The sequence below is a fragment of the Myotis myotis genome, unplaced genomic scaffold (genome assembly GCF_014108235.1).
Source record: "Myotis myotis isolate mMyoMyo1 unplaced genomic scaffold, mMyoMyo1.p scaffold_m19_p_4, whole genome shotgun sequence".
Lineage (NCBI taxonomy): Eukaryota > Metazoa > Chordata > Mammalia > Chiroptera > Vespertilionidae > Myotis > Myotis myotis.
In genome coordinates this window covers 110,512,393-110,530,760 of record NW_023416346.1, presented here as the reverse complement: position 1 = coordinate 110,530,760, position 18,368 = coordinate 110,512,393, and the positions used below count along the sequence as shown (strand labels likewise).

General features: G+C 36.4%; 1 protein-coding gene across 1 annotated transcript in view; it reads right to left on the bottom strand.

Moving 5' to 3' along the window:
• DMD (dystrophin) overlaps positions 1-18,368 on the bottom strand; it is a 1,824,373-nt gene that overhangs the window by 804,603 nt on the left and 1,001,402 nt on the right. Inside the window, exon 46 of the mRNA XM_036304100.1 lies at positions 17,462-17,626. Within this exon, the coding sequence (XP_036159993.1) occupies positions 17,462-17,626 (165 nt within the window). The remainder of the gene's footprint in view (positions 1-17,461; positions 17,627-18,368) is intronic.

The window sequence follows — 18,368 nt, the reverse complement described above, 5'->3', positions numbered from 1 at the left end:
GTTATATAATTCTAGGAACTTATCCATTTCTTCTAGGTTATTAAATTTGGTGGCATATAGTCTTTCATAATATTCTAGTATTATCCTTTGTATGTATCTATGATGTCTGTGGTGACTTTTCCTCTCTCATTTCTGATTATATGAGTTTATATGAGTTTTTTCCTTTTTTCCCTTAGTGAGTCTAGCCATGGGGTTGTCAATTTTATTCATCTTTTCAAAGATCCAGTTCTTTATTGTATTATTTTTTTGCATAGTATTTTGTTGTCTATTTCATTCATTTCTGCTCTAATTTTTATTATTTCCTTTCTACTGCTGACTTTGGGTTGCTTTTGCTCTTTTTTCTAGTTCTTTAAGATGTGATGTTAGGTTGTTTACTGGGGATTTCTCTTGTTTCTTGAGATAGACTTGTAATGATACAAATTTCCCTGTTATTACTACTTTTGCTGCATCCCAGAAGTGTTTTTAAAAATATTTTTTTATTGATTTCAGACAGGAAGGGAGAGAGAGAGAGATAGAAACATCAATGATGAGAGAGAATCATTGATAAGTTGCCTCATGCACATTCCCTACTGGAGACTGAGCCCACAACCAGGGCATGTGCCCTAATTGGGAAGTGAACTGTGACCACCTGGTTCATAGGTTGATGCTTAAGCACTGAGCCACATTAACTGGTTGAGAAGTAGTGGTATGTTTTATTGTCATTATCATTTGTCTTTGTATATCTTTTGATCTCATCTTTTATTTTTTCTTTGACCCAGTTATTTTTTTAGTAGTATACTGTTTAATCATAATGTATTTGTGGGTTTATTTACATCCTTTTTGCAATTCATTTCTAATTTCAAGGCATTGTGGTCAGAGAATATGCTTGGTATCATTTCAATTTGCTTGAATTTGTTGACGCTAATTTTGTGACCCAACATATGGACTAGCCTTGAGAATGTTCCATGTGCACTAGAGAAAAATGATCTGATGTTCTGGGATGAAAGGTTCTGTAAATGTCAATTATGACCATTTGTCTAGTGTTTTATTTAAGGCTGATATTTTTTATTGATTTTCTGTTGGTTGATCTGTCTAGAGGTGTGAATGGAGTTTTAAGTTCCTCAACTATGACTGTGTTTTTGATCTGTTTCTCCTGTTAGTTCTGTGAGTAGTTGTTTTATATATTTTGGTGCTCCCTGGTTGGGCGCATATCTATTGGGAAGTGTTCTGTTTTCTTGATTTAGTGTCCCCTTTATCATAATAAAGTGTCAATCTTTGTCTCTTGTTATCCTTATTATCTTGAAATCTATTTTGTCAAATATAAGTATGGCTACACCTGCTTTTCTGTGGATGTTATTTTCTTGGAAAATCATTTTCTACCTTTTACTTTGAATCTACCTTTGTTTTTGCAGCTTAGATGTGTCTCCTTTAGGCAGCATAAGGTTGGGTTTTGTTTTTTTATCCACTCTGCTACTCTGTGCCTCTTTATTGGTGAATTCAGACCATTTACATTTTACGGTAATTATTGATGTAACTAGGTGTTCTGTTTGTGTCTTGGATTGAGCAATTAGTTCTTTCCATATAGTTGATAAGTTCTCATCCGCTGTTTGAATAGTCTCTCCATTCCCTGTTCCCTCTCTTGCACCTCTGGAATGCCTATAATTCTAATATTGCTTTTTCTGAGGGAGTCAGACAGTTCTCATAGAGCTCTTTCATTTTTCTTTATGCTCAGGTCTCTCTCTTCTTCCCTCTGCATCATTTCTAGATTCCTATCTTCTATATCACTAATTCTTTCCTCCATCTTATTGATTCTGTTTTCTATACTCAGTAGTTTACTCTTAATCTCCTTAGTTGCATGCTTCATTTCCAGGATTTCAGAATGGTTCTTTTTTAAAGTTAAAATCTTTTTGGTAAAGTACTCGTTTTGTTCATTGATTTGTTTTCTGAGTGCATTGAATTGCCTGTCTATATTTTCTCACATCTCAGTGAGTATTTCTAGAACTGCAATCTTCTCTGTCATTTATGTCACATATCTCCATGTGTTCCAGCTTGCTTTCTGGAGGTTTTTCATTTTCTTAATGGTCATCCTCATAACTCTGGTTATTCATGATATTTTCTGTTTTTCTTTGCCTATGCATTTATCTCTGTAAACGTGGCCCATAGATTTTTGGAAGAGGTTTCCCTACTATTTTCCAGTAGATGGCACTGAATCACAAGATTTTTTTTAGCTCTGTGATATCACAGTCTTGAACCTCTGAGGCTTCTGTTAGACAGTACAACCTCGCTACCTGGGAATAGGGTTAGATTTGCCCACACCTTAATGGTGACCACTGACCTCCACTTCTGTGGGGTCCCACCCCAAACACCCCTTCTGGGGATCAGTCACTGAGGGAAATAGTGGTTTTTCTGCAATAGCTCTTGGTTTATAGATAATCTGCTCCTGGACCCTACTCTAAGGGCAACAGGAGGTGAATGTTGGGAGTCCCAGCCGTGACAGGGATCTGTGGTTTCCTTTCTTTGTCTGAAACATAACAGCCTGGCCAGAGAGTGGAGAGCTGCACAGCAGAACCCTGTGCTCTGTTCAGGCATCTGCTCACTCAGACACTGTTTGTTCCCTTGCTGCTCTCCCTGCTGGGCTGCCCCCCTGCAGCTCACTGTTTCTCCTGGCCAAAGGAAGTACCTGCTACCACTGGCTTCCTCCCCTCTCCAGGCTGAGCCAACAAGCTCCTAGTTGCAGGGCTGTGTCTGTGGGCCATCTGCACTTTCTTTCATTCTTCCTGGTTGCCCACTTTTAGATGTTTCAATGCACAGGTATCTCAGGCATGCATCTGTGTTGAGCGGGGATTTCTTTGTTGACTCATAGTTGGATAACTTGTTGACATTTCACGGAGAGAGGACAAGGGCCCTCTCATGCCACCATTCCTCTAATGTCACTGGATATAGTTATAATGTATGAACTGACATGAATAGAATATTATGCTATGTCATATTGCAGCAGGAGAAAAACTTGAAAATAAATGAAATGCTCATTAATTAGAATATTGATTAAATTAATCATGGTACATCCTTAGAATATAATAGTATGCAATTTTATAAAATGATAATGCTCTTGAACTACAATTATGGAAAGTAACTGTCAGTATATGTATCTTTAAGTAGAGAAACGAGTGGAGAAACAATATTTATAGTACTGGATCAGCTGTTTATTTAAGATGATGAGAAAAGGAAAGAATAAATATAAACACACACACACACACACACACACACACACACACAAACACACACATTCTATCTTTGGAATGCCATCCAAGAAACAGATAACATTGGCAACCTATGAGGAGAGAAACTGGGTGGCTGAAAGATAGAGACATATGGGAGAACTTATGTCCTTTACGCTTTTAACCTTTGTACCACAAGAAGCTTTATATTTTCACTAAGTAAAATAATTTTCACTTTTAAAGTCTGCCATAGAAGGGTGAATTTATTCTCAACTTTGCAATAATTAACCCCATGTGAACTTACTGACAGAACACTAATTAGTTCATTTCATATAAAATGAATGAGTAGATTCTATTAAAATTAGAAACAAAAATAAAATGCCTAACAAAAACAAATTTCACAAAACAATAGTTACCCTATCACATGAAAAATATTGTGATAATTTGTATTGTATCCTATGTACCTTATACTATCTTATTCTATTTTATTTTACCCATTAACTTGATTTCATAACTCATCAATAAGTCACCAACAGCTACTTGAAAAAATAGTTATTTAAACTATCTCTTCTTCTTCATCCTTATTACCAAAGTCCTCTTGTTGCTTCTTCTCTCTGGAACCTTTTTCCTTCCCTTACCCACATTTCACTTTATTGATTCCTACTCATTTTTTAAAGATCCAGTTCAGTATAATATCTTCTAGGGATACTTTCTTGAGACCAGAGCTTTATAAACTTTAGTAAGTGTGAATGTCCTCTGGTGGTTTGTAAGACTAAAAAAGTTTAAATATTTTTATTTATTATTTTAATATTTTATTTATAGGAGCAGGATTTCATCTTGCATCAGTTATATGGACATGACAAAGGTCAATGAAATAGAAACAGAATATATAGAATAAGAGATACCATGATATCATGATCTGTAACAACTGAAGTTTTCTATCTCAAACTCTATTCTGAATAAGAAAACAGAGACAGAGAAGCATTGATCAGACCGTCAAACCTCAGAGGGAAGGTAGGGGAGCGGGGGTAAGAGGGAGAGATCAACCAAAGGACTTATATGTAAGCATATAAGCCTAAACAATGGATACAGACAATAGGGGGGGGGTGAGGGCATGAGTGGGGGTAATGTGGGGAATGTGGGGATAAGGATGCATATGTAATAACTTAATCAACAAAGAAAATTTAAAAATAAATAAAAAATAAGACACACAAACAAAAAAATATAGATTCTTGAGTTTTAGGCCCATCTATTCTGATTCAGTAGTTCTCTGGAGAGGCCCAAGGATTTGCATTTCTAACAAGCTTTGGGGTGATGCTTCTAATGCTGCTGTTACTGGACTAGGGACCACACTTTAATACCTGTGCTCTAAACAACACTTTGGCTGAGTTGGGTGTTACTATTTTGGGCTATCACAGAATCCTATAAGTGTACTCACTATACTGCACTGAAAATGTTTCTGCATTGATATAGACACTGAAATATATTTATACATCAATTCACCTCTAAGAAAACTGAGAATGAGGGCCAACTTAACATATCAGGACATTGTAGCTAATTAATAAATGGTTTGTTACCTGAATAGATATGTCATTAGCTTAGCCTCATGTCTTTTTCTGCCTAAAGAGCTTAATCAGGGATATAGGGAAATTAAGTTCATGTGCATTTCAGCAATACATTTGATAAAGTCTCCAAATGAATGCTTATGGAAAAACAGAATCATATGAACTGGGGAGGAAATAAAGCAATTAGGGTTTGGTAACTAATTGAACAACCACCAAAGGAAATTGACCGTTGAATTGATGTCAAAATTTAGGGAGGTTTCCAGTGATGTGATGCAGGTCTCTCTTAGGATTCAGCCTATTTGAGAATTTTTTCACAACATAAAGTTTATAGAAGGCAAACATATCAAATCTGAAGTTCCAAAGAAACTAAGAGACTGCAATATATTATAGAATCAGGACTTGAAGATCACCTCCTCTCCATTTCTACCATCAACTGGATTGATGGGTTAACACATGTATTAAGGCTTCTAGTAGTTTGAGATTAAGTACAGGTCTTCATTCTTAGGGATGGGCAGAAAAAGGGAGAGGTTAGTGGGGGACAGAATGATCAGAACTGAGGCAGGGGAGAAGGCTGTGAGTAGAAGACAAGGTCAGTAAAAATGTAAAACTGAAATCATTAGAGATGAACTAGAAACCATACACACGGCAGCAATGTTAGCAACAGATTCTGCCTTCCAGTGGTGGTGGGCTACTTGTCTGTTCTCTGACTTGGTCTTGATGGATTAGAAAATGGGAGGCTATTGAATTTATTAAGGTGACACTCAATTTTTTCATCTATAATAATAATATGCTAAATGTCAGTGACCTTGCTGGATAAACCTGAGTAGGCCCGGGGAAGAGGCTGACAGCCCTGTACCTATTTCCAAAAGGTAGACTACACAAAGACAAAGGAAATGTACACTAGAAACAGTACATGTTAAAAAGAGCTGGCAATTTTAGAAACTAGTAAGTTCCGGAAGAGTCAACATTGTGATACAAGTACTGATGCAGTAAGGAACTCTGAAATGCCTAAAGGCATGGGCTGTGAGGATGCTATGGTGGCTTAACCACTGTTCAGCCAGGGACTGCGTTGTTCTTTACTTCTTATCATAGAATGCTCATCTCTCCTAGAGTGGCAATTTTCAGAATGAGGTACACAAAGGCTTTTCTAGGAATATGTGGACAATAGGTGATGTTCATGATATCAGTTTCCAGATTCTTAGCTTCCAAGGGATTTTTTTCCCGGGTTGGTCCCTGTGGTACACATATAATTTCAATTATCATCCCCAGTTTTTGTCACAGTAACAAAGCTTGAAAACAACTTAAATGTTCATTAACCACTTTTTGGTTAATGACAGTCCTCCAACTTTACAAAATAAAAGCATGCCTCCTCTGACATATCCCAAAGATGCATTATACCCAAGACACAGTTATGCCAAATCAAAATACAATTCAAAATACTGATGACTTAATTCTTCCTTTAAACAATGTATCATTAAGCACTTACCCATCCATCTCATTAATAGATTCATTTTTAATAAAAATCTTAGTATGCTTAATATTTATCAAAAGTTCCATATATTTAGGAAATTTGGTTATTACTAGGTGTACTTAGTATTAATAATAATGGAAGCTATAACTCAATCTAAAATATTTTTTAAAATACTCTAAAGATTTTAGAGTCTTGTAGTCAAGGGAATTGTTTTTAAAAATTGAATTTAAATCCACATAGATAGAGTTGTCATACGGAAGTATGATAGAGTGATTAATAAAAGACTTTATAGCATACATATATATTACATTAAAGTATAATTCTTTGGGAAATTGGAATGGAAATATGATTTAAAGAAGAAAGAGGACTGATATGAAACTTCTATTTATTAAAGATGAACTTGTTTGGTGTATTTTTAAGTGGATGATGGTAGATATCATATTGCCATGGTATTTGGATTCCACTGGATACATTCAAATGAGTAATGCAACATTTTAAAATGTCAATATTTATAATATGTCAGGAGAGAAAATAGATGTCGACTTTAAAATGGGCAAGAGCATAGTGCTTTTTAAAAAATCTATTTTGAGAGTTTTATAAGCAGAATAGTTTGAATAGCACCATAATGGAGGTTGTTCTGGATCCCTCCTTGGCTTGACAGGGGAAGAGGAAAAGCACTCTTCTCCCCTTCCTCATGAAGAAGGAAATTGTAAAAGCCATAGCAATTTCCCCTTGTACCACGAAGTGTTAATCCTACTTGAACTCTATTCCAGTAATCCTCAATTCAAGAAACTCGTCTTCTTTATAATTTTCTTCTTTTAGGCGCAATTTGGTTTGTTGAAACATGATAATCTCATGACTATTTGCAATCTTTTTTGGAGTGGTTTTCTGGTAGCTAGCTGCCACTTTCTTTGGAAAAAGAGGCTATTTTGTAAGCTTAATTTTTTTAGGGGCTTTTATCAAAATTTCAGCTACAGCAAGAAAGGTCCCATCAACCCTATCTTACTATTGCCTTAAAAAAATGTCCCCACCTTACTTTTACCTTAAGCCAATGGGGTTCCAAGATAATTGGCTCAGTTTTTCATTTTTTTCTGCCTTTTTATTGAATTTATTGAGGTGACACTCAAATCTTTCATCTATAATAATAAAGGGGTAATATTCTAATTAGACCAGATGTCCTTCTGGACGTCATTCTGGACATCCTTCCTGAGGAAGCCGGGGCCAGAGGGAAGCCAGCCTGGGTCCTGGGTGTCTGCAGGTGGCCCGAGGGAAGCCAGCCCGGGTCTTGGATGCTGGAGTGATGCCGGTGCCAGTAGCCGAGGGAAGGAAGGCCTACTCTTGCACGAATTTTTGTGAATCAGGCCTCTAGTTTTTAATAAGTAGGAAAACCAGAAGAAGAGTAAGAATTAAATAATATCATAAAGCCAGTTAAGTGTCAGACCTGGGATTTAAACTTGGGTCTTTTGCTTCTCTCCCTATTATCATGCTACCTAAATTCAGCAATGGTTTTTGGGGTTGAGTAGAAGGGATGAAAAGTAAGAGAAAGAATTATGATCCCTAGTGTTCAAAAGAAAAGTTGATGCTGAATTCCACTTATAATCAAATTAAACAATCTTCAGGGTTTACTGGAGATAGAATTATTCTCTTGCCCAGAAATAACCTGCACTCAGAGGGATTTTTAATTTTCAATACACCTCTATCTAGTTGCATAGTGAATGAGGATATTGAACCGTTTTGTCCAATAACTTTCAACCCAATTTTTCAGGACACCTTCCATAGAAATATTTTCATACCTAATAGAAAACACTGAAACATTTTTTTAGAAAAAATTAGACATAAAAGATGTCAGTGTCCTCTTCTCTTTCTACCCTGCCCAATCTCACCTCTTAAAAAATAAAAATAAACTAAGTTGGAAACTATATTCAGTTTAACTTGAACTGGTACACATCTATCTAAGGGAGTAACTATTTAGATGTGAATTATTGCATTCCAAACAGTTAACTAGATGGCATTAGCTTCTAAAAAGTTAATATTGTGAAAAATGGCCACACTCCTCACTGACTGCCTGGGGTTCTATTGTTGAGTCCAACTAAAAATCCAGTTCCCCAGATAGTCTTTGGAAGCATCGTAAAGGACAGATTTTAATTCTTAGGATTCTGAGTCTATTATTAAGGCTAGGTTAGAGTCCCAGACTTCTTTGAAAGCTACCATTGGTTTAGAACATGGAACACTGAGATCTCATTTGGTTGAACTGCAGTTCTCTGGCACTTAGAGTACTCTTTCTCTGTAGAGATATCATTTGGGTTTTCTTTGTTGGTGTCACTTTGGTTTCTCCCTTCCCCATGGAAAGGACTATGTCAGGTGCTCTAGGGCACAGGCTTCTGATAGTCTTGCTTAAATAACTTTTATACTATTCCACTGAGCTGAAACAGGATTTCCAGAACTCTAGTGGAGAAGCTGATGGGTTTATGATGCCACTAACCTGAGATCACACAGAACAAGAATCAATTACATATAATTGAATAAAGTGATGAAGAATGATTTGATTAGAGATGTTGTTTGGAATATTACTGATGCTTTAATGGTCCATTTTCTTGACATAAGAGACTCTGCTTGTTTTTCTCTTAAGCTATTTATCACTCATAGAAATTTAGAAGATTATACTTTTGTAAACAGAAGTGAAACATTTCTCTTTATTTTCCCCGGATTGATCCTTCCAGAATTCAGAAATACTTATTGAGAATTCTTATTTTCATGGTGATACAATTATTTACATAAGTTCAATAAGAATCTGTCATCATACTAGAACATAATTGAGAAAATCAGTTATATAACCAAGGTTTTGACTGGAAAGTCATATTTGAGAATGATGTGCATAGAATTAGTTATGACCAGACTGTTTTAAGGAACCACTTCTGACTTTTTGGAAACAGTGCTTACAAAGCCTTCTTGGGAAAACTGACCTAGTACCTGGCTTACAGATGTCCAAACTTACACGTGAATAAGGAAGGTCACTTTCTGGCAGGCCCAGAAAAACCTTTGGATAATTTGAGGACTTTGAGTATAGAAGTCAAATTAATGGCAAGATCTTTGCTTGGCTTTCTAACCTCACGAGGCTTGAAAAAGTCAAATATGAGATTCTTTATGAAAAAATTTCAGCAAAAACAAACCTTAAAAGCCCTGCATTGTCAATTACTATCCTTGCTGTACCTTTCTAAGTAAAGAGCCCAGCCTTATTTTGTAAATAAGAATAATCTTACTTTGAGTACCTGATCAAATGAGAGGTGACTGTAGACAATAAATAAATAAATAAATAAATAAATAAATAAATAAATAAATAAATATTTTAATAGAAAACTACAGCGCACCCTTGTGGGTTATTAGATTCTAGTCCTGTTCATTGTCATTGAGCTATTTTGAATTTCCTTGTAAACTTCATGACTTTGTTACCCACCTTTCAATTGGACTGGATCCTGACTTCTTACTAATTTTGTCAGTTCTTACCAAATTTTAAATTCTAGTTTCCTTTAATATCTGGCTACAATGCTCTACACTAATATTTTCCATTTTTTTCCTATTCTCCTGACTTGGCATTACTGAAAACTAAAAGCTGACTGTCCAAATCCTTATTCAGATTCTAGGTTGTCTTTCAGTTGAACATGCTCCCCAGGATCTAACGAATTCCTGAGAGCTGAAGTTGGAAAACTTGATATACACTTCAAAGGACTCATCAGCACCATAGATTGATTATGTATGGATAACCTTCATGCCTGGAGATGCTGCTGTGTGGGCCTCTCAGGAAGCTCATTGGAACTCTCGTATCTTTCATATTCTGCTCCAGGAAATAACCATGGCTGTGGACAATCTTCCCCAAACCTCTCCAATGTCTGCCATCATCGAAAACATTGAAAATGTCATCAAATGACTACTACCACCTTATGTCCACCATCAAAAGATGTTCCCAAAACAAGCTCTAGAAATCTTCTCAACTGGCTGCCCCTGGACTTGAAAACTGAGTTTATAGTCTGCCAACCATTAGTGGTTTTTTTTTTTTAATTTTCTTCTTACTTTCCCAAAATCCCCTTCATTAAATACCTGATTGCTCAAACCATCCAGCAAATATCCTCTGTTACCAAGTCTCAAAGTCAGTTCAATGAGTCCTTCAAGAACAGAAAGTTTCTGTAATGAACTATATGCATTAGCTCTCCTAAGTTGTTCAACTGCCCTGGTTTCCCTTGAATAAAACAGGAATGACAAAAATGGTCTTAATATTCTCCTTAGCTTGACTAAACTTTAGACAGGTTTCTTCCTGATTATGGCCTTGGTCTCTCTTTCCTAAGCACATTTACTTTAGAAAACTTTCAATTATACATTCCTTCTCTGCCTCTTTGAGAGGTTAATCTACAACACAGAAAAGTCTCAAGGAGTTGAGAGTCATCCCTTTGAAATGGAAATATTAGGCATGATAGCACCCTGTCTCCCTGTCTCTGTGGGAGGATGGTAGCCTACCTTCAAAAAGTGACAATTAGTAGACACAGATGGCTTAATCACATTAACCAACTTCCTCTCTAATGTTCTCCAGTTCTTTTCCACTGGCTAATTCCCATGCTTAAAATCCTTCCTACCTTTTGTTTCAATGGAATTGAGTTCAATCTCTCTCTCCTATTGCAATAGTCTTAAAGTCTTCCTTGCTTATTAAGTTATCCAGTGCAATTTTTCTTTGATAATCCTCTGCAGAGAGGATTTTGGTGTTCAGATACTTTATCATTCAGTCACTACAAATGTGTCCTTTGGTAGTTTTCAGTGTGGATTTGACATGGGGAATTAAGTTTTTTACATGGTAAGGAAGAACCAGCAGAGTAGTATGTCATATTTATTCACAGACCACAGAAGGAAAGTCATTTTTGAGGAGAGGAAAAAATACTCCCTGTCGTCAATATGAAAGCATTTCAATCAGTAAAACTTAACATAAAATTATGTGTTTCCCCCCTACCTCATATTTTAATAAAAAGTTTGAAAAGCAGTAGTTAGGCACTTCTATGTCAGATAAACAGTATACCTGTAGCTCATTACTGAAAACATTCATTAAAGATTAAAATCATAAGACCTTTTATAGAAACTTTAACTGGTCCCTGGTTCTTAGCATTTAATTATCATTTCTAAAATCTGAAATCAACATATTTTATGGCTAAATTGAGAGTACATTTGAAAATCAAAATTCACAGGCATGCCTTCTAGTGAGCTGACTGATGGGAAAGGGTTGTGATTATGCCTAATTTTTACCCTCTACATCACGATCTCATTTATTATGTTTCTCAGCTTGCTAAGGGTTTTGTGAGGTGATTTTAGAGATGAATATTGCTATTTGCAGGATTTCCTGAATAGGAATATTTCCAGAGTAAATTGCACAAACTAAGCGATGTGCAGTCAATTTTCACTCCAACATAAACAATGTATTAGAACAGAGCCCTTAAGGCTTTTTTAAAAATTTGGATTTCATTACACAGCTAGCTGCATTTCATCAATAAGCATGAAGTGCCCAGCAGGCCAAACTGAGGCTCACAGAGGGTATTACATATTTGTCTTACTAGTGTTCAGAATTTGACTAGAGAAAACAAATGACCTGGATGGCAAAACAGTAGGCCCCTTGTTTCAGAGGTAGCCATTGCCACCATTGTCAGACAAAAAAAGAGTTACTTAAATTGAGGAAACGGCAGCTTGTACATTGACTTCCTTTGCATTACCTTACTTCTCAGATTTTTAAGAAAGTATTTCTTTCTCTATGTTAAAAAATGGGCATGTCCTCAGAACTGTTTGAAAAGTTTATTTTGGTTTCCAATAGTTTAAAATTAAGCAACGTCCATTTCCCTATCTTTCTTTTTTTTTTTTTTTTTTTTTTGTTAATCCTCACTTGAGGATATTTTTCCATTGATTCTTAGGGAATGGAAGAGAGAGGGAAAGACAGAGAGAAACATTGATGTGATAGAAACACATCAATTGGTTGCCTCCTGCACGAACCCTGAGCAGGGCCCGGACCGGGGAGTAGCCTGAAACCAAGGTACGTGCTCATCACCAGAATCAAACCTGGGACCCTTCGGTCCTCAGGGTGATGCTCTATCCACTGAACGAAACCGGCTAGGGCTTCCCACCTTTCTTTAACTGAAAAAAAGTTTAATCTCTTTAAGCAGAAGGCTATAGCTGGTTGTACAGTCTAAATTCACATAGCTTTGCCGTAACCGGTTTGGCTCAGTGGATAGAGCGTCGTCCTGCGGACTGAAAGGTCCCAGGTTCAATTCCGGTCAAGGGCATGTGCCTGGGTTGCGGGCACATGCCCAGTGGGGGGTGTGCAGGAGGCAGCTGATCGATGTTTCTCTCTCATCGATGTTTCTGACTCTCTATCTCTCTCCCTTCCTCTCTGTAAAAAAAATCAATAAAATATATTTTTTAAAAATAAATTCACATAGCTTAAAGCAGAAGAACTCTGTGTAATCTCAATAACATTTTTAGACAGTGACTGTAGAGAGAAACTAGACAATGGAAAATCAAGAACTAGGTAAGTTAGTTAATTATTCAGACAGGTCACAACTTCCTGATTACAAGGTAGGGGTATGAGAATTATGGAGGGAATCTCTCCAGTCATTATTTTTAAAAATCTTATTAGGGGTGTGTGTGTGTGTGTGTGTGTGTGTGTGTGTGTGTGTGTGTGTGTGTGTTATACAGCTGTGAGTAGAAGAAAAAGGCTAAAGGAATATTTTTGAAATCTACACTCCAGAGATGAAAAACTCAGAATATGCACAGAGGACTGAAGCCAAGGAGTTTTACTGCCAGAAAACAAAACAAAACAAAACAAAACAAAAAAACAAGCTGCTTCTCCCCTCAGTGAGTTAGACCAAGCTGCGGGAGACAAATATCAGGATTTTGTGAAACTATACACAGCATCAAGAGTGATGACTTGTAGCTTTGATAAAGGAAAGTGATTAACAGAGCTTAGAGTGGCCTTCATTCCCAACTGCAGGAACCTGTTTGGCAGGAACCTATGGGCCACGGACAAACAAAGGCCCAATGCATGTTTTCAATATTTGTGAACCATTCCAGGTTCACTTCTGTTGGGTCGACAACATTCATTTGTATCATAGGACTTTGTCAACTTTTAAAAACATTCAACATACAGAGAGAGCTAAGATTAGATATTTTTCATCATATTATGAAGAAGCACATTTTAACTGAATATTATGTTAGAAAGAAATACGCTTTTATCTGTGAGTTACAAAAAGCTCTTTCTAATTGGGAAGAAAGAGTTTATGGCCTTTCCTCTTTGCAATACTAAATCAAGAAACTAAATCACAATACTATATATCAAGATATGTTACAAAGCCATGGTTCTCAAAACTGCCTGGTACTGGCATAAGAACAGACATATAGACCAATGGAACAACAGAGTACCCAGAAATTGACCCAATACATTATGCTCAATTAATATTTCACAAAGGAGGCAAGAGCATACAATGGAGTCAAGACAGTCTCTTCAATAAATGGTGTTGGGAAAACTGGACATATACATGCAAAAGAAATGAAACTAGACCACCAACTTACACCATACACAAAAATAAACTCAAAATGGATAAAAGAACTTAAACATAAGACATGAAATGATAAAACTCTTAGAAGATTCCATAGGCAGCAAAATATGACATATCTCATAGCACTATCTTTACAGATACAGCTCTTAGGACAATGGAAACTAAGGAGAAAATAAACTAATGGGACTACAACAAAATAAAAAGCTTCTGCACAGCAAAAGAAACCATCAACAAAACAACAAGAGAGCCTCCTGCATGGGAGAACATATTTGCCAATGTTTTCTCTGATAAGCATTTTGCTCCAAAATTTACAGGGAACTCATACAACTTAACAAAAGGAAGGTAATGAATCCAATCAAAAAACGGGCAAAGGACCTAAATAGACACTTTTCAAAAAGTGGACATACAGAATGCCAAGATACATGCTCAAAGTCACTAATCATCTGAGAGATGCAAATCAAAATGACAATGAGGTACCATCTGACACCTGTCAGAATGGCTATCATCAACAAATCAACAAACGACAAGTGCTGGTGAGTATGTGGAGAAACCCTCGTGCACTGCTGGTGGGAATGCAGACTGATGCAGCCACAGTGGAGAGCAGTATGGAGTTTCTTCAAAAATTAAAAATGGGAACTCCCATCTGACACAGTAATCCCACTTCTAGGAATATATCACAAGAAAACAGAAACACCAATCAGAAAGGACATATGCACCCCTATTTCATATGGCTAAGATTTGGAAACAGCCTAAGTGCCCATCAGCAGATGAGTGGATTAAAAAACAGTGGTACACCTACACAATGGAATATTAAGCTGCTATAAAAAAGAAAGAGCTCTTACCATTCACAACAGCATGGATGGAACTGGAGAGCATTATGCTAAGTGAAATAAGCCAGGTGGAGAAAGATAAATATCACATGATCTCACTTATTTGTGGAAAATAATGAACAACATAAACTGATGAACAAAAATAGATCCAAAGACGCAGAAGCATCATCCAGACTGTCAAACCTCAGAGGGAAGGCAGGGGAGGGTGTGTGTGTGGGGGGGAGCGTTGAGGGGGGCCTGAGGTCAACCAAAGGACTTGTATGCATGCATATAGGCATAAACAATGGACACAGACAGTAGGGAGTGAGGGCATGTGCTGGGGATGGGGGTGGGAGCTGCCAGGGAGAGGTCAATGGGGGAAAAAGGAGACATATGTAATACTATAAACAATAAAGATTTTAAATTAAAAAAACAATAAATTAGATCCAATATAATTGAGAATGTGGATGAGGTCATTGTTTATTGGACCAAGTAACTATACTTCTATGCTGAGATTATTAAGTAATGAAAAGTCAGTATTAGTAAGACACAGTCACACTGAAGAATGGTTGCTTTTCAAATACCTCTGAGGACACTATGTACTAGATAGGTGGGAAACTAAGAAATCCTAGAACTGATGCCTTCCCTTAATGATGATGTGGTTTCGCTCTCATCCAGTCTTGTTTTTGTGACCACACATGACCCAAAAACCCTGTGACTGGTGCATCAGAAGTCACGTCTTAGTGTTAATACCTCCACTGTGCCATCACTGTACAGGCTGTGTTGTTAGCTGTCCTGCATACTTTCTTTTTTTAAAATATATTTTTTATTGATTTCAGGGAGGAAGGAAGAGGGAGAGATAGAGAAACATCAATGATGAGAGAGAATCATCAATCGGCTGCCTCCTTCACACCCCACACCGGGAATCGAGCCTGCAGCCCAGGCATATGCCCTGACTAGGAATCAAACCATGACCTTATGGTTCATAGGTTGATGTTTAACCACTGAGCCATGCCAGCTGGGCACTGTATTCTTTCTTAAAGTTAATTTAATGTGTTCTGGGTAAAGCCTATTGTGACTTGCATTTAATCATCAGATTGAATCCAATACCATCCACTGGCTGAACAGCCTAGGTTTTGCACTGATGAAATGATGTTTACCTGTGACTGACACAGTGTCATCTGCTTTAGCTATCAGAATGTTAGACATAAATATCAAGAAGAGGTGGGGTAAAAGTAGTGGAGTGTACTTAGCAAATATAACTCATTTTAGTTATATCAAAGCTCGCACTCTTCTTAGCGTCACTCAAGCCCATCTTTCCTAACCTTTTACTTTTCTAGATGATCCTTACACTTCTTTTTATCCTTGCTTTATTTCCTAGAAAAATAGCAACTACATGTAGACAAAAATGTTAGATCATTATAATCTTATGAAGTAAATACATGGAAGAATTTTGGTCAATAAATTAAAAGAAAAAATTCTTAAAGATGCTACTTAGCATATTTAGTCTGAAATTGCCCATTACATTAATTAATAGGTTGAGCTTTTATTTTGATTGGTTTATTTGATTGCCTACTTAATGTTGTTGGCCCACAGGAGATGTAAAATGGGGCATCATGTTGGGACACGTTCATAGAATACCCTCCTGGAAAGGGAGAGAAGATAGAAACAATCAATGTTAACAGGGACACTAAAAGAGGAGGTCATGGTGTCTAATTGGCATGTTTGTATGAACCATAGGCTTACTTGCATCATCTCATTACCATGGTTGACTCATTAAGCATCTTTATTCATTGATTCAAAAATACTAACAATCACCTGCCATATGCTGAGCCCTGAGGCTATTCAGAAATAAGGTGGATAAGAAAGATAAGAAGATGCCCTCTGCATTCAAAGAGCAGTGTGATGAGATAGTCAGGTCTGTGCAAATCAACATACAAGGCTATTAGAGATAGATACAGAAGTTTATAAGAAATCTGAAAAGGGTTTTTTAGTCTACTTGGGACTATAGAAGCAAGCTTTGAAGAAGCAATGATACTGAATTCAGTCTTGAAAGATAGAAGAAAATTAATCATCAGAAAAAAGAGAAAGAAGTCATGTAAGAAGAGACAAGATCAAGAACAAAGACATGCCATCAAGCTACATGCTTATAAAGATACGATATAATGTGTTTTGGCTAGACTATAAGGAGAGGTTTTGGCAGAATAAGAGGAGAGAAAGGTAAACTGGAGTCAGTCTTAGAGGGCTTTATATAAAGTCTACTAAAGAGACTATACTTTATTTTTGTAGGTACCTAATGTCCTAAATGACTTCAGCTATGGATAAAAAGTCTACAAACATACTAAGTGCAATTAAAAGAGGTATGGAAAATGGTTGTGCCCTGGCCAATATGGCTCAGTTGGTTAAGCATCGTCCCATGCACTGAGGGGTCACCAGTTCGATTCCTGGTCAGGGCACATACCCAAGTTGCAGGTTCAATCCCCAGTTGGGGTGTGTGTATGGGAAGCAACCAATTGATGTTTCTCTCTCACACTCCCACATCAATGTCTGTCTGTCTGTCTGTCTGTCTGTCTCTCCTTCTTCCTCTCTCTCTAAAATCAATAAAAACATATTAAAAAAGAAAATAGATTGTAGTAGTAAATATGATGAAGGCATTCTAATGATATAAATTTAATGAATATATTATTGCTGGTAAATGCTGTAAACAAACAGAAAAGGTGAGTCAAATAATAATAACCAACATTATACCAACAATGATAATGATTATAACAAATGAGAAACTTAGTTAATTGTTATGCCATTCTTTTGGAAAACAATATTTAAAGCAAAGAGTTCCTACCTTAATATCAAATGGTCCTCTTTGATTTGGTTGATTGAGAATTTCCAACTGATTCCTAATGGGAGACAGCCACAGAAGCAGATGATTTAATTGCTCTTCAAGCTGTCCAAGATCCTTTATGTTAGCCTCAAGTTCTCCTTGTTTTATAGGTAAGTCTCTAGAAATCTGCAAGGAAACAAAAGAAAAAGATTCCCATGATTTAAATAAAAAAGGAAAATGAAATATTTTCAAAAGTTATTTGTTATAAAATGTTATAGACATTTACTGTATTTGGTATTATTTTAAGAGCACTATATTGATTACTTACATGTTACATGTTAGGATTTAACTTGTATATTACAAATCATTGAGTAATAGTCTTTCCAAAAAAGTCTATGCTTGGAAAACAGTACACCTTCTTTAGGAAATTGAAAACACACATCCACACAAACAAAAATCTAACTCCAACCAATAAAATTAAAGAAGCGTATTCTTCACTTAACCACTCACTTATTAAAAATAACGGTGTGTCATGTATTATAAGCCAGACACTCTGCCTTTTCACTTGCATTTTTGTGAGTGATAGTTTATGAGCTCTAGTATAACCAAGTAAAACAGAATCAGAAGATTAGAATAAGAAGTAAAAAAAATTATTTGGATTAGAATAGAACCTAAGAAAATGATTATAGGTTATGTTTATCAAGAGCTTATTATGTACCAAGCACCATGCTTGGAAGTTTCACATTAATTATCTTGTTTAATCCACCGAACAACCCTATAAATGAATAACACTGGGGTTGAATTTGAAATAATCTGGAAAGCAGTACGATATGCTGTTCAACATTGTGGGGTCTAGAGTTAGGCTACTTAGTTTTAATTATTGGTTCCAGCACTTTCTTGGCACATTAGCCAAGTTATTTAACTCTAA